Source organism: Myotis lucifugus, unplaced genomic scaffold (assembly GCF_000147115.1).
Source record: "Myotis lucifugus unplaced genomic scaffold, Myoluc2.0 scaffold_762, whole genome shotgun sequence".
Taxonomy (NCBI): Eukaryota; Metazoa; Chordata; class Mammalia; order Chiroptera; family Vespertilionidae; genus Myotis; species Myotis lucifugus.
The window spans coordinates 47807-71132 of record NW_005871810.1 but is presented as its reverse complement, the minus strand read 5'-3'; the positions used below and the strand labels follow the sequence as shown (position 1 = coordinate 71132).

The 23326-nt window shown below is 43.9% G+C and overlaps 1 protein-coding gene across 1 annotated transcript in view; it reads right to left on the bottom strand.

The window, feature by feature from the left end:
- The window catches only part of STX18 (syntaxin 18), an 81883-nt gene extending 58974 nt beyond the window's left edge, over window positions 1–22909 (bottom strand). Inside the window, exon 1 of the mRNA XM_006106066.3 lies at window positions 22656–22909. Coding sequence (XP_006106128.1) covers window positions 22656–22823 — 168 coding nt within the window. The 5' untranslated portion in view covers window positions 22824–22909. The remainder of the gene's footprint in view (window positions 1–22655) is intronic.
- Between the last annotated feature and the right edge of the window lie 417 nt (window positions 22910–23326).

Sequence of the window (23326 nt, the reverse complement as noted above, 5' to 3'; positions counted from 1 at the left end):
AGTGGATTATGAATATTATCCACAATATCTAATGGATACCATCCTGATGAGCAAATGCAATAAAAATGTATAAAGAGAAAAAACTGTAAGACATATGTAATAAGAAGGATTTGTTTTAGTAGTCTACACGTATTTTACAAAACATATTCTTAACTGTACAGAGGAACTGAAAATTTCTGAGTTTAAGAGCAAAATAGATGATTTTTCCTAGCACATAGACAAGAGTTCTAGTCAGCAGCAACAGCAACATTTTAAAGGCAACTTCTAAAAAATACTACTCCCGGGTATAATCCCCTCCCCCAGCCCATGCGGTCTTTTCTGCAGTGCAAATTATCGATTTGCAGACAAAAGCAGGTATTCAGAAAACAAACATCTGATTACAGCATGCGCTATCGCTGATACTAAAGCTCCTGTGATGAGAAAAGTCAGTATCTCCAATCTAAGAAGGTAAAACACCAAGTAGCAAAAATGAATACTTTAAGAACTATCAAGCTAAACAAAAAACAAAATTAGATATAAATTCAAGTTTTAGACTGTGGTCAATTGAGGTCTAGACAAAACCCTATGTTTGCTCACTGCCTAGTCTCCAGTCTGCTCCAAGTTTGAGAAGGTAATTGAACACAGTCTGTAATTACTGGATTAGACACAGATGGGCTCTGTACATTTCAGGGGAAAAAGCACTGTTTTGATTCATTTTATGATTGCCTGTAAGGTCAGACTTTTCAAAATGTACTTTCATCTGTTAAATGGTTTCTCAGATTCCCGGGGGTATATCTTCAATAACTGTGATGTTTTAAGCAATTTGGGCCTATCAGATCCTGTCTTTGAATGTAACTAGCGGCCCATTTTCTAGTATTATAAATGTGCATGTAGGTTAATTGCTACATCTCTTACATATTTTCTGAAGTTGCAGTTTTGGGGGGAAAATACTGAAAAAACTGTGCCCCTTTTATGATAGGAATTGGTCAGACAGACAAAAATTTTCAGGTAAGAGAAAAAAACTTAGCTACTTAATAACAAATGATTTAGCGTCATCTAAAGTCCATGAAAAATATTTTCTCACCAACTCAAGTGAAAAATAGAAATAGGAAAACAACATTTTGGATGAAAGTTGTAAGTAAAGTCAGTTTAGATTCTTGCAACTGAGTAATTTATAAAACATACTTGACTCAAATCCTATACATTTTTGCTTAATAACTATAAATGACTAGGAAGTATGTTGTCTGTGCTCAGACACACAAAAAAGAAAAACTATTTTCTAATCTAAAAGAAGAAAATCCCTAAAAATACCATTCTGTATCACTTACAATAATAATGATGTCATTATATAGCAACGTATTATAAATTTATAGGGGAAAATGATATGTAACTTGGAGATTTCGGTATTTGGTCCCTTCAGTGTAGAGCCTATCCTATTTCCAAACATCTCCTATTAAAATAATTTATTCAATAGAGCTAGACACAAAATTTTTAATTATGAAAACTTGTGGCATACTCAACAGCTTGGGTTAAAATGCCAGGAAAAGCCTTCTTTGCAAATATAACAGAAAGTGGGTTCCAGGCTACAGACTGGGTGCGACAGCCCGGAGGAGGCTGTGGCAAGTCCAGGCTGCTGGGCACCAGCGGGCGAGGCTCCGGTCCATCCATCTCGCTCCCACTTCCCATAACATCACAGCCTGACACAAGACTCTCCAATTTTTAAAAAATCTCCTTTCCCAATAGAGCTTCATTTCTATGCCCCAAATTCACTTTGGTTACTAATCTGTGATCCTGATGGCCCAGAAACATCCCCAAACCAGAAAAATAAAAAGGACTGTAGAACAGGGAATAGTGTCGAAAAGTTTTTTATATGTTCTAGGAAGCTGGTTGTGTGTGTTTTAACACATATGGAAAAGGGGGATTTGTAGTCATATAAAACCTAAGTTGATGTTCTTCAGGCAATTACACATGCAAGTATTTACACGCAAAGACAGCCACGTTCAAGAACACAGCAGTTTCACTGACGCTCTACAAGATGCAGAAATGTGATCTACTTACAGCTCTTGTCACAAAACCAAGGAGTTCCTAAACCACAGATACTCTTGTGTTTTTAAAAACATGCCAATTTGAAAAGAAGAGAACATTTTGGGGAAACAAATGTTTCTATCACTATTTACACGAACACAGCAATCATTTCATTTATAAGTGTTCCTATAAAATGTTGTTGCAAATATAATGATCTCACATGTACTAAGTGGTTCGTAACATTAAATCTATTATATATGTGTTATATCTTTATGTGAAATGAACAGCTGCTTCTTCTACTTTATATTTCACGTATATGTGGATTTTCTTTGTTAAACATAAGATAGATCTCTATTAAGTGACTAGAAGCTCCGAGTACCACGTAAATGCTATAGAAAATTATTAACAACTTCCATCCTTGCTCTCCTCAGAGCTCATACACAAAACCAAAACAGTATCCGAATAAGAAAACCATGCGCAGGAAACCACGGCAGAGCGCTGGCCTGGTACGGGGCTGTTTTACTGGTGCGCTTTCTTCATGAGGGTGTGTATCAATCGAGCGCAACAGGCCAACCAAAATGATAAAACTGCCAACAAAGGAAGTTTCTTTAGGTAAAATTATTGGTGAATCTAAATATGAGTTTCTTAAGATATGGTTACCAAACACTTCACCTTAATATCGTTCATAGACACATAACTTAAAAGAACTGAAAGGTTTTTTTAAAAAGATGTACATGCAATCAATTAATTCCGTTCTTCCTTCCTCCCTCCCTCTCTTCCTTTCTTCCTTAATTTCATTTCCAAAGTCACAGAAAACACATTTTAAAAGATTAGACTATAATGAATTTGACCTCTATTATTCTGAATCAACGTCGGTTTCTGCCTAGCTGTAGCTCACAACCATCTTTATTTACAGACACACACACTTTATTTTTTAATATAAATGCTTTAAATAAATTGAGTTTAAAATCATGAAAATGAATGTAAGAAACAAAAGAAAACCTGAAGAGATTTCCTCTTAGCCTTTCTCAAAAAAGGTCCTTCCCTATTTAAACAATTTACATGATGTTTTATGGTCCTTTTAGAAGAGAATTATAGTAAATGGCACTCCGAGTGGGTTGTGTGAACCCACAAACCACTCCTCATAAAAACTGCTATAATTTCCTAGGACAGGGACAATAAAATATCATACATAAGCCAAAGCTAAATCACGGTGTGACCACAGTAACAAACACATTATTTTCACAAAAAATTAAGCACGATAAAGCTAACAGAGAGATGAGGGGGAAAACGCCTCACAGATTTTCCCAAGCACTTACACAAGCATTTACAGAATTTGCCTGCATTCCTAAGTGGCTTGAAATCCAGGTGCTAATCTTATACCCAAGTTTTTATATGTAGTTTATCTATCTTCAATAAGGGATTAAGAAGATAAGTAACTTCAACTGTTACTCACAGAACACTTTAAATAAACTCATCAGCCTACCTAAAAATTGGTAACATTTTTGTTTCTAATCAAATGTTAAGCTTTGTAGAAAGTTCCAATGACATTTTCAGGAGATGCATTTCCCACTTCAGACCACTAGGGACCAATAAGTGTCTTCCATTCCCAAGTCAGAGACTTAATAGTTCATACAACTAACATGCGGCAAACTCTGGCAACGTCCTCCCTTCTCCCTAATAGAACCAAATCCATTATCTGTAAAAGAGCTGAGAAGACCCCCCAACATTGCACAGAAAAAGGAATGATCAAATAAAAACTTTAAAAGATGAAGTAGTTCAAATGGTATAATTCTTTACTCATCACTGCTCTGAAAATCTTCCTACTTTTTCCTTCCCCTTAGAGTTGTTAAACATTAAAACTGAAAACAATATGAAAACCATGCTTCTCTCACCCGGGGTGGGGGAAGCTGCAATCCCACACTGATAGAGAAAATAAAGCCTGCCTAATACAATTCATGCAGCAGATCGCTGCGGCTTATTGCTAAGTCAGGCATAATACTGAAATTAGGGTCGGTGAGCCACGCCAAAATACCTCTAAAAGAATATCATTGACAGAGAGTTATCTTATGATGCAGTAATAATGGTAAAATGGAACAGCATTTTCTACTTAAATCTGCTATTATTAATTCTGGTTAGAGAGAACTATTTAAAATATTTGCAGCCCTCCTTTTAGCAAAACACTGGAAGAAAATTGGAACGAAATAATAGCAAGCCCCAAAACAAGTTAACTGATGGAAACCTCAGATATGTTTTACTGCTTTTCAGATTCTTACACTAATATGGATGGCTCTTTTTGGAGTAACAAATTATGTTAAACTTACATAGTATTTTTGCATATAAAGTTCCCAAGTCTTTCCAAAAGGACACCGTTAATTAGCATCTCAAATTTCTAGGAGAATATGGCAGTGATTCAAATAATCTGCTAAGACATCGTGCACAGAAGTTTCCTCTCCCTTCTTTCACACACACAGTAGAAAAGAAGACTAATTCTAAAACAGTAAGCTAGAGAACAAACGTTGAACACTTGGAATGTATGCTTGTAAAATTCTTTCAAATAAAAATGCACTTTTCATATAAAAAAGATTTTTGCTTCTAAAACAAACTTTAAGAAACAGGACACTTTAAAACTATTGATACTATTAGATATAAAGAACAAATAAATCACATTTAAATAGTGTGCTATTAAAAATGAATTCATTATTCACATAGTTCAAGTTTTATATAATAAAATGTGTCGTTGTGTTTGTTCAGACAGTCTAGCGGGCCTTTGTTTGTGTTTATTGGAAATGCCTTCCATATACTTAGGCCCCAAATCAGAGCTTCCCAAGTGGAATCTGCAGAGAAAAAACACTGATTCCAAAAAGAAGACTGTGCAAACAACACACAGTTCCAAGATAAATAAATCTATCCAAACCAACTAAACTGTCTCCCAGGTTAATCAAAGACTCCTTTCCTAGTGAAATTTAGCTTTCAGAAAACGTAGGATGTCCATATGTCAAAGACTTACAATTAAAATGATCTCCAGCATTTAAAAATTTTCATTAGTCCAAACACAGTAATGAACAATTTATCTCTTGCAAATAGATTAGAAGAATCTTCGAAGATGCAAAATGTCTTCACCTCATCCTGCAAAATCCAACCTGACTCTGATGACCAAAATCTGTCCGCTCACCCATTCGCCTTCCACCCCACCCCGGCGCCTTTTCTGGACTCTGTGTGACTTGCCTACGAGGGCAAAACCCTTATAAGCAAAAAGAAGAATATACTGAACCTCTTCTCGCCCCACGCCTGGTTTCCTTTGGGTCCCTCACTGACTTTTCTTTGGCCCCACAGCATGGGGGCGCAGGCCATCTGCGGGGCTGGCGATACAGACGTTCATGAAGCCTTTACAAGTGACCACACAAACACAATACCACAATGCAGGTCAGCGTGTGCATTCACAGGCCAGCGCGAAACTTACATGGAGGTAAACTAGAGACATGAATTTAAAAGGGTAGAATTCCACCCAATGATCCTAAAATTATTTCAAGGAATCAAGCCCCAAGAATGCATCATGAAATCAGAAGAGCATCAGAGGGGAAAGGAGAAAGAGAAAGTGAGAGGCTTTTAGAAGAGGCAGCAAAGGTTTCACCAGGCATCACATCACTGAAAGGGCTCAGACTCCAGATGAAGTTAGAATACAGAAGACTGTAGAAAGGGCATTTAAAATTATTAACTGATCAAAAATTTGTAGTTGTCATTAAAAAAAAATACAACTTAGCAATCCAGTTCAGAAAGAAGAATATCCCCAGGAACATACAACATCTGTTTAATATTACAAGCCAACTGTCAACATCCTAAGTGAAGTTTTAATTTAATATTTTTTCTTTCTTGATGTTTTACCTTTAATCAATGCCTCATGAGAGTATCAGCTTTCTATAAGAAACTGTTAAATATAAAGAAATGTTATTGTAGCATGTTTATAAAATCATAGTTCGAGAACTTTTTATTTTTCCAAAGCCTGACCACAACTTAATTATCTGCAGGACATTCCAGGCTCACAATTGCAAGCTCCAGTTCCCAAGCAATTTTAAACAATATCTACTGTACAGGACAGAGGGTACACAACAGACCGCAACATGGTTATATTTCCAAAAGTCAGCATTAGGCCCTTTAGACATGGTTTTTATTTTCATTAAACAATATTTGTTTCCTCACTAATCATTAAATGGTTTTCATCACTATTGCCTGTTTTCCTTTCACATGTCAGTTGCTAGTATCAGTGTTTGTGTTCGTAATAAATAAAAAAGTGACCCACCCAGTTATTTAAAAATGAACACACACGCTGTCTGGTTCAATGATGTTAGAAGTTCACATACTCGCACCCTGCACACTGTTATTCTGTAATCTAGACTTTAACAAACTTCAATGGAGTAACAGACTCTGTACAATAGTCCTTCAAATCAGATTTAAGCTCCGTGCCTGCTTATGTTATTGTGGGCAAATAGATCTAATCAGTGGTAAGACAGTTACTTGGGAAAATGGAAGAGGAAGAAGAAAAGACAGCAAGTTCATATTCCTGACCATAATGGGGAGGAGCTGAAAATACTGCCAGTTCCTCCAGATGGATGAGAAAAGTAGCCTGATTAAAAGTAACATGCCAGGAACCGGCCAAAATGTGGGGAGCAACTAACAGCATTCCAGAACTTTAGGAATGATTCTGGGGAAGGACACCTTAAAAAATAAAAAGGAGAAAGAAGGGAAAGCTGTATGCTAGGAGGTATTATGAACGATTTAAAAATATGTGAAGTGTATAAGAAACAAAGAAAAGTACATCAAAGTCAGAGGTACCATTAATAGCCATTAGAAAAAAATAATCCAATCAATACTCTGGAAAACCCTCCAGAAATCAGCACTTGCGTTGCTGCACTGGAACCAGCTGAGTTTTCAGAAGATTATTAGAGTTCAAATAAGCTAACTGTGGATCTCAGATTAACTAGCCAGTGACCCAGAAACACAGACAGATGCACAGATGCAGGGCACACAGATGTGTTTCTTGGTTTCTGGGTTTATTTAGCAAACACTTTATAGCACTTCCTATGTGCCAAGCACTTTCAAAGTGCTTTACTCATTGAATCCTCCAAAATTAGGTGCTACTTTATTCCCATTACACAGATCAGGGAACCAGGTTAAGTAATTTTCCCACAAGTCACACACAGGTAGGTAGAAGAGCCCAGAGTCCATACCACAAAACATCCCAGCTGACATTACCTTTATCAAGGTCAGAAGAGGTCGCTGATATGGAAGGACCCAGATAACTAACTTCTCCACAGCCCCTTTCTCTGACACCTGAGTCTCTGCCGGCCTCTCAAATGCTGTTGCCCAGGAATTACTGGCCAACGCTCCTTCCTCAAGCCTTCACCCTCCACCTCCATGTCTCTTGATCTGCAGCTCCAGCTCAGAAACTTTCCTGAGGTCTATTTCTGTATTTACAACTGCCTCATAAACATGTGTCCACGGTGTTGAGCAAGCATCTCAAATAACATAAAACTGAACTTACCTTGACCACCTAGTCACCCACACTGGGTGAAGGAATCTAGAACTGTTGAATATATATATATTTTAATTGAATTCAGAGAGGAATGGAGAGGGAGAGAGATATAGAAACATCAATGATGAGAGAGAATCATTGATCGGCTGCCTACTGAAGGCCCTCCTACTGGGGATCGAGCCCGCAACCTGGGCATGTGCCCTTGACCGGAATCAAAGCCGGGACCCTTCAGTCCATAGGCGGACGCTCTATCCACTGAGCGAAACCAGCTAAGGCTAGAACCGCTGATTTTCATCTCCTACGCCCAACAAGTCCCAAATCCTGCCAAATGCACCTGGAAACCTGTCCTCTGTCCCTGTAGCCACTGGTTTAGTTCAGGCCTCTCTGTGTCTTGACCGGAATTGATAACTGCAATAACTCAACTGGTCTTCCCTCCTGCTGGTCCTTCTCACCTCCGCTGAGCCCACCAACGGCCAGCAGAAAGGCCTTTCAAAAACCCACACCTGATCCTGCCAGGCCCCTGCTGAAAACTCCTGAGGGTTCACCATGGCCTTCAGGAGAAGGCCCTTCTCTTCCATTCTAGAAAGTCCCTTTCACCCCTTCAAGGCTCAGCTCAAAACTCACCTGTCCTCTGAAGCCCTCCTGTGAAGCCCCTCCACTGAGTTCTTCACTTCTCCCTCTGGATCCAGACACACTTACAGCAGCACTTACCACATCCTGCTGTGATTATGTGCCTATTAGTCTGTCTTTCCACTGGACCATGAGTTCCTCCTAGTCAGGGATCATCGCACCTGTGTTTGTGCACCAACACCTGGTTGCATGCCTGGCATATGCTGGGTGCTCAATAGTGAATGAGTAAGTGAATGAAAAATTCATTCTCAGAAACCCCTCAGTTCACAGCGATGTTAATAACCTCAGGCGGAGTGAGGGCACAATTTAGAGCAGTAGTCGCCAACTGGTGGTCTGTGGACCACCGGTGGTCCGCGAGGTCCGAAAGGTTGGCGACCGCTGATTTAGAGAGCAATGCACATCTATTGTTGGCCACCCACATCCACCGCTCGCTCCTTCCAGGAGCAGCCCCCCTAATCTCCCCATGTGTACGGTCCTCAGTAAGCCAAGCAGTGTACCCTTCCCCGCTGAGACGGGTGGATTTCAGGACAGGCACACGCTGCCGTGTGAGCCAGTGAGAATGACGGAGTCCGAGGTTCTGGTGGGAACCCGGAGAGCAGAGCCTCTCCCCTCTGGGTGGGGCCCTGTGGGAAAGCAGGCCCGCCGAGCTGCAGCTCTTCCGCTAACGAGACTGCAGAACAGGGGCCTCTGGAGACACGCTTTAGTCCACAGGGTCCAGCCATCCGGAGGTTAGGTCGTACCACTAGACTTTGCAGTGTTATGTATAAAGCAATGCATTCCCCTGATCACTGAAGCAATTTACACTGGGTTCTCTGTGACTTGTAACCAGAAGACTCCTGATACAGCATGTTAGTGTTCGTGGGAAGAATATCAAGCTACATAAAATGCGCGCACACACACACACACACATACACACACACACACAAGGAGCAGGTGAGAGTGGACAAGTTACATCTGACAGGCAGTGAAAATTTTTCAAAAAGTCAACAGGGTAGTCCAAAACACAAATATTGAGAACGAGACTCAGATGCCTTTCATCCAGACAGTACTCTTCAGGCCCTCATGGGGTACCCTGTGGTACACTGATGAAAAAATTAAGTTTTATAAAGAACTAGAAAAAGAAATAATGAAAGCTTTAAAAAAAGCCTTTATGAAGACAAAAAAAAAAGGGTTTGGGGATAATTGAATCTGGAGAAAGCAAGTCCTAGAGGCTATTTAACTTGTTGAAAGGTTATGAATAAGGAGGTGACTAAACAGCTGTTCTCCAATTTCACAGGGAAAACAATTAGAGGAAATTGATTTCCATTTAGGTATGAAGCGAAGGCAGGCAAAAGGAAGAAGTGCTTTAGGGAGAACTCTTAAGGAGGAAAAAAGCTCAGAGAAAAACCTGGGTTTTTATTGCTTTTAGAAGATGTAAAATCCCCTATGTTGATTCTTTAGTCAAACTAGAAAACAAATGTTTGAGAATGTCCTTTATTCATGTATCCACATACCATGCACCGAATGCCTACTATGGGTGGGCATGGTGCTAGGCACTGGAAATGCAGAAATGCTCACGATGTGGTGACAGTATATCTAAAGGCTGCCACACTAGCTCCAAGAGCCACTGAGGAAAATACAAACGAGCATCAAGCCAGGGTCCTACCCTCTCCTTTCCCAGCCCCATGCTCAAAAGGAAACAATATAATTTGGGGGACATCATAACAGCATTCTGAAAGCTAAGCAACAATGCAATCATTTTTTTTTTTTTTTTTAGTTTTATTCATTTCAAACGGGCCGGATCCGGCCCTCGGGCCGTAGTTTGCCCACGGCTGTCCTAGAGCCACTGAGGAAAATACAAACGAGCATCAAGCCAGGGTCCTACCCTCTCCTTTCCCAGCCCCATGCTCAAAAGGAAACAATACAGTTTGGGGGACATCATAACAGCATTCTGAAAGTTAAGCAACAATGCAATCATTAAACAGCAACACAAAACCACAATGTGAAGGCTGTCACAGCCGCACACAGTCCCTTGCTTAAGGAGTAATACTAGCAGCAAATGATTAGAATTCAGAAGACAGTATAGGGCACACTGTACCTTTAAAGATGGTAGAATGTGAGTAAGTATAGGAAAGCCCGGCATCCAAGCAAGAGACACAGCAGGAGACACAGGAGGAGGCAAGGAGCAGAGGAGGCTCCAGACAGAGGGGCTTGAAGGTGGCGGGAGGATCCGGGGAAGTGTGGGATGTAAAATGGAAAAGTGGGTAGGTCTTTATACAGCTAAGTATAAAGCCCTTTGAACACCAGCCAAACGTCCATCATGTGGGGAATGAGCAGTACTGAACGCATTTGCTTTTGAGCACCAGGAGGAAAGCGCATTTCTGCACAGTGGCTTGGCCTGGCTGTGGAGGTGGCTCCAGGGTTGTTAAGCTCGGGCTCAAGATGGCGAGGGTCTGAACCCACATGGTCACAGTGGGAGAGGTGAGGAAGAGGAGGCACGGGCGCTTATTCACTCCACTCATTTCACTGTGTGTGTTCACTCTGCTCTGTGCTGTGCCGGGGTGTGGAGCAGTCCCTGTCCTCATGGGTCTGGAAAAGGGAGACAAATCGGCACAAATGGCGCTCAGTGCGGCCGGGTGTCTGGGAGGCTCCGATTCCTAGCATTTTATTTACATGAGCTGGAACTACAACAGAATGCCAAAACATAAACAGAAAAACCAATCTCCCAAAATATCACCTCCTGTGTCTCGTGGGAGATACTGATTTTTGCTGACAGTTGAGTCATGGAAAAGTATAGAAGCGAATATGCCTGTGCTGACTGAACTGTACCGAGTGATGGATATGAGAGAGGTCTTTTTTAGTGCAGAAATGCTTCCAGATTTCATCTTTTGAGATATAGTCACACATGTGCCACCTGCCCACAGATAGGTATTTAGATGCTTTCAGAAAATTCATCACCTCTCCTTGATATCTTTTTTTCCCTTCCCTTAATTTAATTTTGATTTAACTTCCTCTTGTCACTGCTTGCTTACAAATCACGGCCTCTATGTCTGGAGTCAATTAGGACTCTAAAGCACCCCACCACGCCTTCATCTGGGGACCCATTTATATATATTTTCTTATTTCAAGAGGTAGAACTAAAAGCCTGTAACTCCAAAAGTTTCCAATCAACCATCACATTCTATTCTTTGGAAAAGTATGCTTCTCTCCGCAGTTAAGAAGAAGACATCAAACTACATATTTTGCAAGAATATTTCCTTTCCAACTATAGAAAGATGAATTGTACTCTGGGAATTCATTTGCAAAAAGTGGGCTGAGTGTGTGTGTAATACATGCTTAATAGCAATAACATTAAAAAAAATCTCTACCATTTAAAATTAAATGTAATTTCCTTATTACTTTAATGGAATCCCTTGGAGTTGAAGTATTTAAATAGTCCCTTCACATCAAGTATTCATTATATAATTCCCTCTTAATATTAGGTATATTAGGTATGTAAACTGCCCACTGACAGAATAAAAACACACATTTCCACTGAAACAAAAACAGGAGAGAGACAAGGCCGCTTGATTCAGAATCTGATAATGGGTTACAGATTCCGTTCCAGTTCAGATTGAGAGTCAAAAATGCCACAGGAGCCATTTACCACCTCTCACCTTTCAGGGCATATTTGGAAGAAAAGCATCAACTGCCACATCACTAAGAGAAAATCTGTTTGAGCCTAAATTCTTGACTTTTGCCTGTTGGAATGCTGAGCTAGAAAGGGAGAGAAGGAGAAGTATATCGCCTACCAACCACCTTAAATAAAGGCAGAGATGCATGGTCCCAAGTCCGGCCCGTGAGGAGGAGGCCCCTGTGGCCCTGACTCTCAGGGTTGGGGCTGCAAGGCAATCCCGTCCACTGCTGGCTGGGACCAGCCTATTGGTTAAACCCATCCCGACCCGAGGATGCTTCATATACACAGGGAAACACTGGAGGGCTGGTGGGCAGACACCTAACCGGAGCCACAGGCTGTGTATGCACAGCCTCTCCCCAGTTCCCAAACCGACACCTCTTCCAACCCTCCCATCTCCTGCTGGAGCCTCCCATGGGCTAAACCCAGTCAGAAGTCGGACAGCTAGTAAACTTATACCCACAAGAGCAGAGAGCAAAGCTGGAGCCTCCCATGGGCTAAACCCAGTCAGAAGTCGGACAGCTAGTAAACTTATACCCACAAGAGCAGAGAGCAAAGATGGGGGTGGATCAGGAAGGGCCAAGGGGTAAGACAGGGCACACCCACTACCTGCTTCTACTCCTCCCAGCTACACTGAGCTTTCCCACCCGGAGCCTCTGTCCTGTTCCTGGCCTCTTCTCCTTCCTGTTTCCACATGGAAATCGATGAGGCCCACCTCAATGCCACCTCCCCAGGAAGTCTCCTCTCAACCTCACCCGACTAACCTCTCCGTCCTCTGAATTCTTAAAGTTCCTCTGATGAATTCTCTAATTACTTAGGAGTATGTCTTTTACTTATGAGTTTACTTATCACTACCTGACATACACATTTTTATGTATGTTTCCTTATTTACTGTAAATTTCCCATTAGAACATAAGCTTCATGAAAGCAGAGATTTTTCTCTTATTTTTGCTCTATCCCCAGTGGCAAAAACAGTGCACAGTCTACAGCAGGTGCTCAATGAATATTTATTGAATGAATGAATGAACGAATGTCCTTTCCAGATTATAATATATTAACGGCCAGGTGAAAGTCATACTCATCTTTCTATCCCAAACAGCAATCCAGGTGCCTTCTTTACACAGAGGAACCCAACAAATATAAGCTGACAACGAGGAAGTTGCCATTTAATGAGAATCTATATTGTGCAAGACAAATGCTAGCAGCTTTACATGCAGTATGGCATTCAATCCCCACAACAACCCTAGAGGTGGTGTGGCAGACCTGTGCCTTCAGGAGTGAGGCCCTCATTTCCCTCCGCTTCCAGGAGAACTGCCAGCTGATGGCCCACAGCAGAAGGAAGCTGCCTCGCCCACCGGCATGGCCCCGCCTGGGGGAAGCTCACATCCAATGGCCAGCCAATGCCTCTCTGGGCAATTCTGAAAGTCATCTCAGCCCAAGTTTTCCATAGGATGACTGTTGAATGAACAAGTAAACAAAATAATAAAACAGTGCCCCAAAGACGAAAAGGAATTACACTTTTTTGTATGACTATATGTTGGGTCTTCTTCCTTATTATAATTTTACTAAAACCACAACCCCAAAAGCATACCTCAACACTACATTAACTATTAAAATACATTAACTATTAAAATACAGAAAAATAAACCTGTAGAAGAAGGTAATCGTTGATTTTTTTTTTTAAAGTTTGGTTTGGCAGCAACTGTATTCCCCCCAAAACTAGTCAGGCACTTTAAAATGTGTATGACTTATGGTCCAAAATACGCTCCTAAAGACAGCAGACGCTCTGACGACATGCCAAGGAGGAACCGGCCAGAGACCTACCCTGTGGCTCTGCAAATGCAGTGCAGTCCAAAGTCCTGGGGCAGCACTCACCATGTGTACACCCTGCACTCAGGGAGCCTGGAGGGCGCAGGCAACCCAAGGTACGCACACAGCCAGCATCGCTACTTCATCCTGGGCAGGTCACTTCACCTTCTGAAGTTGGTTTCTTCGTGAGTAAAGGGACCTAACTTGCAAGGATAGTCAACTCAGTTACAAAGCTGTCAGCCAGTGCCAGGTAGAGTAGGTGTTCAACAAGTGGTAGCTATTATTATCATTTGTTATTTTTTAGAATGACAGCCAGAAAGCTAAGACATCAATGCAACATTTGTAGGTGATTTTCTTGGATAAGTTAAGAAAACCTGAAGTGAAAAATCCAGCTGAGTTACAGGAAAATTACTCCCTTTACAGGTTTCACTGCAATCTTCCTGTAAGGACGGACCCCTCCATCGTGCATTTAATATGTAATTAGATATTGCTTACTCATGAGTTTTCTAATCGAAAGATACTAATTCATTTCCTACCGCAGCATCTCAATAAAAACTGTGTCTTTCTAGAGTTTTAATTGTTCTGTTCTGCTTTTCATTTCAAAAGTAATGCAGCCAAATAAATTGGTGACACAGAACAATATATGTTGATGTGGAAAATGTCCATATTACACTGTAAGTAAAAAAGGCAAGAAAAAAAAAAGAGGGACTACATAACAGCATCATAGAAAAAAAATGCTGTTTTTATTTAATAGAAAAAATGTCTGGGAAGATATACATCAAAATTATAACAGTACTATTTCTGGTCAATAATATATGTGAACTTTATTTTCTTTTTTATTCTGTTTAATGAGCTCTTCCTACTTTTTTTAAAAAAAGTGTTTTTATTGATTTTTAGAGAGGAAGGGAGAGAAGAATAGAGAGATAGAAATATTGATGAGAAAGAAACATCATTGATTGGCTGTCTCCTGCACACCCCCTACTATGGATTGAGCCCACCACCCAGGCATATGCCCTGATAGGGAATTGAACCACGGACCTCTTGGTTCATGGGTGGACACTCAGCTGGGCTGAGCTCTTATGACTTTTATAATCAGATTTTAAATTAGTTAACCTCAAAAACATGCCCCACTGATAAAAGTCCATTATAAGAATACTTAGAGGCCCAGTGTACTGATTCGTGCACTGGTGGGGTCCCGTGGCCTGGCCTGTGGGGATGGGGCTGAAACTGGCTCTCTGACATCCCCCGAGGGGTCCCGGATTGCAAGAGGGCGCAGGTCAGGCCGAGGGACCCCAACGGTGCACGATGAGGCTGCGGAGGGACCGCCGGAGGGCTCAATCACCTGTCTGGCCCATCTTGCCCAGTCCCAATCAGCTAAACCCCAGTAGCAAGCTAACCTACCGGTAGGAGTGTCTGCCCCCAAGTGGTCAGTGCATGTCATGACTGGTCAAATGGTCGAACAAATGGTTGGACACTTAGCATATTAGGCTTTTATTATATAGGATATAATCACTATCAAATAATTTGTGGAAACATACCAAATGAGAACTCTGAAAAACAAACAAACTCATTTTTCTCATCTAGGTGAAAAATTGTGAGTACATAGGAACCTGGGGTGGGAAAGGAAGGCAGAATAGCACAAGGCAGGGACTGGGTAGTTGTCATTGCAAAAATCATCTCTATATATAAAAGTTTAAGTGACCAAACCTGGTCCTGGCAGCCCACCAGCCCTGGGGCTGGGCAGCCACTCCCTCCCTCAGTAGTCCTGCAGGTCTAATCTCTGGAGAACGGGCCAGGAACCAACGGACCAGCGCCACCCGCACGATCCTGACAGTGCTGCTGGCCTCCTAGAAGTCAGCCTCGGGCACCGCGGCCGCTTCCCCTCCCTAGATGCTCCGCAAGGAAGAAACAATATAAAAGTGGCTGCCAGATGGCTCCTGACAACCAGCATGAACGTCAGCGGGATGGATCCAGATCCCAGGCCGGCATCCCGGCCCCACCCCCCTTGGGACCCCACCAGTGAACGAATTTGTGCACCAGGCCTCTAGTTTAAAAATATATCTGGCACCCTGGTCCTGGGTAGCTCACTTGGTTGGAGCATCATCCCGTACACCAAAAGGTTGCCAGTTCAATTCCTGGTCAGGGTGTGTATAGGAAGCAACTGATTGGTGTTTCTCACATCTCTCTCTCTCTCTCTCTCTCTCTCTCTCTCTCTCTCCCCCTTCCTCTCTCTCTAAAAATCAATAAAAACATATCCTTGGGGGAGAACACTTGGAAAAAGAGCACTGAGTCACAGAGCCCCTGTTGAAAGGTCCTTAAGGATTATGGAGCCAAAGCCTCTCATTAAACAAACAAGATGAAAAGATGAACCCAAAACAAACAGGAGCTTAGGTGAGGTCTCCAAAATCAGTTACTTAACGGCAAACTCTAAAAGTATTTGTAATGAAAATGTATGCTTTTTCATTATTTTCTCAATGTCTCTAAGTCAAGATACGCTGCTGTCACTTCTACTTCGACTAGAAGGCAAACGTTCAGTTTACCCGGGTTTGCACATCATCTGTCTAAAAGTACTGGTACACAGCAATTTGAACAGTAACATGCATACAGCTCAGGGCTCCAGACAAAAGTCCTGACAAGCAGCCTGTGTTCCACTGGGACAAGTAGGAGCTGGCACACTCCAGGATTTACAGACTCCGAGAGCCTGAAAGTTGGGAAGAAAAACGTGCTATTGAGTTTAGAGTTACAACTGTGCCACAGCTTTTCATATCTGCGTGACATGCGTTCATTCAACACGTCTGACTCTCACTCCTCTGTTCACTCACTCCCTATTAGAGGTTCCCCAGGGGCCTCTTTCTAAGTCAACGTTCACCCTAATATGTCTTAAACACATTAGGTTTTTCATAATACATGCCGTAATTAACCACCGTAGACTTTGCTGACACTTCACCCACCAGAGGGAGCCCATATGGATTTCCATGTAAAAAGAAACCTCAAACATCAAGTGTGTATGCATTCTAGAATATTATTCATAATACAATCAATACTGTAGAATCACACATTCTCTTCCTAACCCCCCAAAAGAGAAAAATTAAATGAGATCAGGTATGTAAAGTCCTTAACAGAGTTCCTGACCTACAGCAGAAGCTCAAAAATAAAGCTCAAAAATAAACTGATTTTCTAAAATGTGTATCCTCCTTTAGTCATAGTGCTCAACGTAAATAAGCTTGCATTCTGACTTTAACACAAGTCGGTGTGAGCTCAGTGACAGCTGTCCTGACAGATGATTCTCCCCTCAGCGTGTTGACAGATCTGGTTCTCCAGCTTGCAAGACAGAACCAGACCCTGGGCAGGAAGAATTAATTCACAGCGTCACCCCGAGGAGACCGTTTCAGCAGCCCCACCCAAGTACGCGACTCGATGAACTGCTGGTGACTGCCAACTAGAAACCGAGGAAACTGGGAACTCTTTGACCCAGTGCAGATTTCTCTTGGCACAAAGGAGAAATGGACTGACCATCCCTGACAATCATGCTGCTAGGACATGTGATGCAATCATTACCACCAGGATGCGTTTCCTTCAAGGATGAAGAAAGCACACTGAGAAGACAGACTCTGCTAAGAGCCTGGTATGCAGAAGGGCCCAGTGAGTCTCTGTCCCCATCTGCAATCTGGTGAGGCTAACAAGCCTTGTATGTCTCACCATGTGAAGGGAGGCCCAGCCCAGTACTGGCTGGACTTGTGAGGCAGACCTCCGATCTCCATACAGCTCAGCCACTGAGCCACACTGGCCAGGCAAGGGCTCACTATTACTATCACGAAAAGTCTCCAGCACTGAGTTCTGCTAACAATATACACTCGGTTACGATCCATAAAAACATAGCATTGTGCAGCTAAGAGAGGCCTTGGAGAATGTTAACACAATGGTTTTTAACCTCTGTGTCCCTGAGCCTTTTGGTTGGTTCCATAAGGGCTCCTCAAGAAGGGAGAAGGGTGGTAGAGAACAGGCTGCCTAACCTCTCTCCCCACACCCTAACCTAGCCTTAACCAAAGCTGCTCCTATTTCATTTGCAAGAAGGTTTCTGCATTAAATAGAACAATAAAAAAGATATGACTCAATATGCTCATGTTCTGTTTGAAGCCTGCATCCTTGACCTACGGTTTCCTGATCTATTCCTGTCCTGCTTGGCCCTATCACCTGTCATTCTGGCTTCTCACTGACCCCTGGCTGCCCAATATGGCTTTTTCAAACCCTGCTCCCTTGACTGAAATCCTGTTTAAGTAGAACTATACTCAATCCTTGAATAAAATCTATTTCCAGCTACCCTGGTGGTCCTGGCTCAACCTTTAGGTCCCAAATTTGGCACATAGGTCAACAAAACGTCTCAGAAGCAAACCAAGGAGGACCTTTGGAATCATGCTGAGAGTAGCAGCTGTCGCTTATACCTGAGTTGTTATACTATTTAGGCGTCTGCTTCTCCATTAGACTACAGTAGGAACACATCTTCATAATAGAATACATTTTATTTAATAAAATAAAAGCTACTTTTTATCTAATGTTTACTCCAGGTACTGCACTAAGTGTAAATGTATGCTGTGCACTATTGAGGAATGTTAGGATCACTCCTTCCTAGAACTGGAAGGAGCCCTGGACAGAGGTCAACTAGCTGCAAAACTGAAAGCAAAGTGACCCCCTGGATTAACACTCCTTCATTAATTCAAGAAATATTTACTGAGTACCTATGTCCTTAGGACCTACAGATTCAGTGCTAAAAAGCACAAAGTCTTTGTTTTCATGAGCATATATTCTATAGATAAATAATAAATAAATGGATACCTGACGTGTTAGATAATGGAAAGAATAAAGCAGAGTAAAGTACAGAAAAAGGAAGCTGCTTTATACAGGGCAATTGAGGAAGGTCTCATTCAGGCAACATTTGAGCAGAAACCTGAAAATCAAACCATGTTGAATTTGGGAGAAAAGTATTCACGTAGAGGGAACAAGAAATGCAAAGGCCCTGAGGTAGAAATGTGCCCGGTGGTGTGAGAAAGGCAAAGAGGCGAGGGTGCGGGAGTAGAGTAAAAAGAGTAAGAGGAGGTGAGGTCGGAGAAGTAGGGACCAGATCACCTGGCTGTGGATCACTTTGAATTTCAGCCAAGAATTCAAGATAACCAATTCCTAAGAAAATAAAAAATAAACTACATTTAGCTTTCACGAAAGCAATGTATAATAAAGAGAACCTTATCAGCATGCTTACTCTGAAAATAGAATTCCAACAACTCAGGGCCACTATTACCTTATATGTAATCAAAGCATCTTTGTTTAACAGAACTCACTGCCGTTACCCAGTCTAAGCTCTCAGTCTTACCAATGTGGAACCTGAGGCCCCGCGAGATTACATGGCCTGCCCACTTAGTGGCTGACCTTGAGCTACAACACAGGTTTCCTGTGCTTTTCATTGGCCCCTGCTCCCTGGACAGTCTGGCTACTTAGAGGCGTCTGGTTTCCCGTGTGGTGCATTCCCTGGCCTCTGTAACTTTTTTGTCAGGAAGAAAATGAAGAGCTGCCATATGAGGCACCTCCAGGCACATTCCCACACCCACAGCCTGTCACTACAAACTCCCACATTCCAGTTTTTCATTCTCCCCAAGCTGAAGACAACCGGGCAGGGTGGAAGCAAGTCAGGCACCGTGCTAGACACTGTGAAGGCTGTTTTTGTTGGATTTGCCTGCCCAGCATCCCTCCCTCCATACTCCTCGAAGGAGCTCTCCCCTCCAAGGTTCTGGCAGGGCAACAACCATAGCATTCAACCCACCCATTGGAGCAGACATGACCTGGGCCATCTGAAGGATCGTAATCCTCTGATGCCAAAAGGAGGGCTCAGGATCCAACCAGACCAACTAGAGTCTTTTCCTGGGGTTTTATGGAGAAGAGCTAGAAAAAGAAGCTCCAGCCATGTCCCAGCTGTCTGAGCGAAGGCATCTCCATTTGCTCAGGTTAATTTACAGTATTAGATTATTGTCATTTGCAACCAAAAGAATGCACACTCATGCAGGCACTTGAATACCTTTTCTCATTCCATCTGCATAACAACCTTATTTTAGAAGTGAGGAAACAGAGGTTAAGGATCTTGTCCAAGTTCATACAGTAAGTAAGAGGCATTCCAATTCATAAAGTAAGAGACATCCAATTCAGGGCTTTCTGCTCTAAATACCATTCAGTCTCCAGTGATGAATTCAGTATTAACTTTAGAAGAAGACTCACTGCCGTTCTAAAGCCCCAAAAATGAATTTTTGGTTTAAAATTATAGTGGAAATTAAAGGTAGGAGGATGGTGGTTGGAGGCATAATAAATAGCATGCAAGCACCTGGCTTCTACTTCTGACTGTGCTGTGAGCACAGATATTAGGACTCTGGGCAAGTAGTTCCACTTACCTGGGTATTAGTTTTCCCACGTGTCAAATGAGAAGCCTGTACAACATGAACTTAAGACACTTTAGTACACAAAGAACATGAAGTACACATGGTTCAGCTTTAGGTATACAGGTTGTTTCTACTCTGTGTCAGGTAAGATGTCAAGCAGATTGTAACTTGAATGTCAGGCCCAAGGATTGGCGACGGTTGTCCGGGGCACAATGTTGTGTGGGTTCTGAGCTATACAGATGTGCTGGGAAATCAGCGGGGCTCCCACGGCCACAGGGGGAGAGAGGACAGCGGCATGCTGGCCACACGTCTGCGGTCACTGACCGAGCGTTCACCCTGACAGAGGAATGCTGCTGTCTCCACTACTGATGCTATGAGTACCGCACCGGGTTTTCACCGATTCCTTCACGAACTTGCTTGGTTCCCCTTTGCGAGCAAGGAATGAAAGTGCAAGAACGCTAAGTGGCTTAGGGGGTCTAACTTGACCCCAAAGATGAAAATAGTCTAGACAGCCTATTGGAGCTGAGGTGGGGAGTGAAGGGGAACAGTAAGAATCGCTATGGTTCTGTATGATACACGAAGTCTCATTAGATATGGTTCTTTATGATACACACAGTCTCATTGGATATGGTTCTGTATGATACACACAGTCTCATTGGATATGGTTCTTTATGATACACGCAGTCTCATAAGAGCCTAAAGATTTGATTATCAGTTCAAGTATTATCATGCCCATTTTATAGGAAGGGAAAATGAGGCTCAGGTAACAGGATTGTCCATGTCACCCACTTCTAAGTGGCAGGACCCGAATGTAAGTCTTCTAACTCCAAGTCCTAGTCCTCTCTCCACTCCCAGGGTCCCCATGGGTCCCACAGTCCAAGTAAGTTAAACTAACCAAGCTCATCATCGTTTGCAGTTGTTCAGATGTAAGTTTCTCCCTTACAAAGCAAAATTTGAAATATCATTACTAATTGGTTCGTAATTTAATGGGTAGACTTGCACGGGGCATATATAAGCGAGCATAAAGTCACCTGTCTCCACACGTTCGTGTATAACTCTCCTCAGCCCGAGGCGCCCTTCTTCACCCTGTTGGCCCAGAACCAACTACTCCTCTTCCAAGGTTTGTTTCAGGAACCATCGCCTCTAAATAGCCGTTCCTGGCGCTCAGGTACAACTGAATACATTTCCTCTGTGCCCGACACATCCTCTAGGCTTGATGGTGAATATGTTTGTCTCCCCCACCAGTCCTTTTAAATTGTGCTATAAACCTATCAATAAACATCTGACTATCCCCTGCGAACTGCCGCTCCTTCATTCATGCACATCTATTCATTTAAAAAACGTGAGTGTCTGCAGACTACCAGGTGTCGGACTGTGCCCAACAGAAGTGGATTTACCATGACATTAGTGAAGTGTAAGCTTCACTTGCACCTCCCAAAGCGCGGAACCGTCTTTTGTCATTTTGCATTTTTATTTCTTAAAGAGTCCAGACCGAACCGTGTATATGGGGGGCCACCCAAACACAACATCCCCCTGGTGCCAAGGATATAGAGGTGACCAAGGCAAACACCCCTTGCAGAGCGTCCTCTCCCCCTGCAGAGTTTCGTGGGGAAGACCGACAACCATTTGTTCATTTTATATGTGTGTGTGTGTGTGTGTGTGTGTGTGTATAAATTGATTTCAGAGAGGAAGGGAGAGGGAGAGAGAAACATCAATGATGAGAGCGAATCATTGATTGGCTGCCTCCTGCATGCTCCCCACTGGGGATTGAGCCCGGCAACCCAGCCATGTGCCCTTGACGGGAATGGAAAGCGGGACCCTTCAGTCTGCAGGCCAACGCTCTACCCCCTGAGCCAAACCGGCCGGGGCCATCTGTCCCTTTCTATCTGCACTCAATACTAACCGTACACGGAGCCACGCCGAGCGGGGCCCTGGGGTCCTGCGGCCAAGCCCGCCCGGCCCCGCCCTGCGGGGGAAGGTCCCTGCTCTCCGCCCGCGTGTCCAGGGAACAGAAAGCAGCTCCGATGGCTGCAGCGTGGAGTGTTTGCGAAAGATGACCCCACACCACCCTCCGGACCAACTGATCCCTAGATGCGCCCTCTTCTATGGCGGGAAGCGAGGGGAAGGGAGAGGTCAGCGGACGTGACCTTTGACCTCAACGCGGGGGCGGGGGAGGGAGAGAGGAGCAGGAAACGAGGAAACCCTGGAGGCAGAGGCACTGTGGTCAGTGCAGCCACAGGGAAGCGCGGGGCCTGGGGAAGCTTCCCCGGCGGCGCTCAGGGCTTCGGCGACAACGAGCTCGCCCTCCCTCAGAGCCGCCCCTGAACTTGGCGGACTGAGATTCCCGAGCTTCTCCCCCGCCTCCCCCCCCCCTCCCAGGGAAATGTGCTCCCCAATACACGTCCCCATTCTTCGAATCGAGGCTGTTCCCTTCCCGAAACAGCTGTCGGCTGCCTGGGGCGAACCCTCCTGTCCCCCCTTTCGGACCACTTTTCTCCAGGCGCTTCTGTCACACTCGCTTGTGGGACAGGGTCTGGCCTGGTTCCGGGGTCCGCGTCGCGGGCCGGAGCCCACCGCCTGCCCGCCGTTTCCATAGCAACCAGCTCACCACTTCGCGCGCCCGGCTGGAGAAGTCGCCCTTGGGCCGGGGGCTGCGGCGGAACAACTCGTCGCGGCTGCCATCGACCCCGCCGCCCACCGCCACTCCCAGCGCTTTGTTCCGAGTCTTCACGGTCTTGACGCTGGCCCGGAACAGGAGTGTGATGTCTACCGCCATCACGCCCCGCACTGACAGCCCGGCACCCGGCTGGCCCACGTCAGCAGCCGGCGACCACTGCGCGAACCCGGCCGCTGGAGGACCGGTCCGGCACTGCACGCCTCCGCCCGCCAACGGCGACGCGAGCACAAAGGTTCCGGCCTCCGCCCGCCAACAGCGACGCGAGCACAAGGTTCCGGCCTCCGCCTGCCGACGGCTACCGAAGCAAATAGGTTCCGCGCTCTCCCTGCCCGAACCCCGAGACGCGCACACCCGCGCCCCTCTCTCCTCCATACAGCTTCCTTCTGCCTATGGAGAAAGTGAGAAAGAAATGACAAATCCCTGCCAATGATTCTGTATTGCATCAATGGCCCTTTGTGTCATGGAGACACTAGTGAGTCTTTGCCTATGAGAAGGTAAGGCTGGGGCAGAGCAGAAGAGCGGTAACTAGCTCTGGGTACTGTAGGGACGGGAGTGAATTAGGGTAAGAGGGGGACCAGGACCCAGGAAGGAGGCCCGGGCAT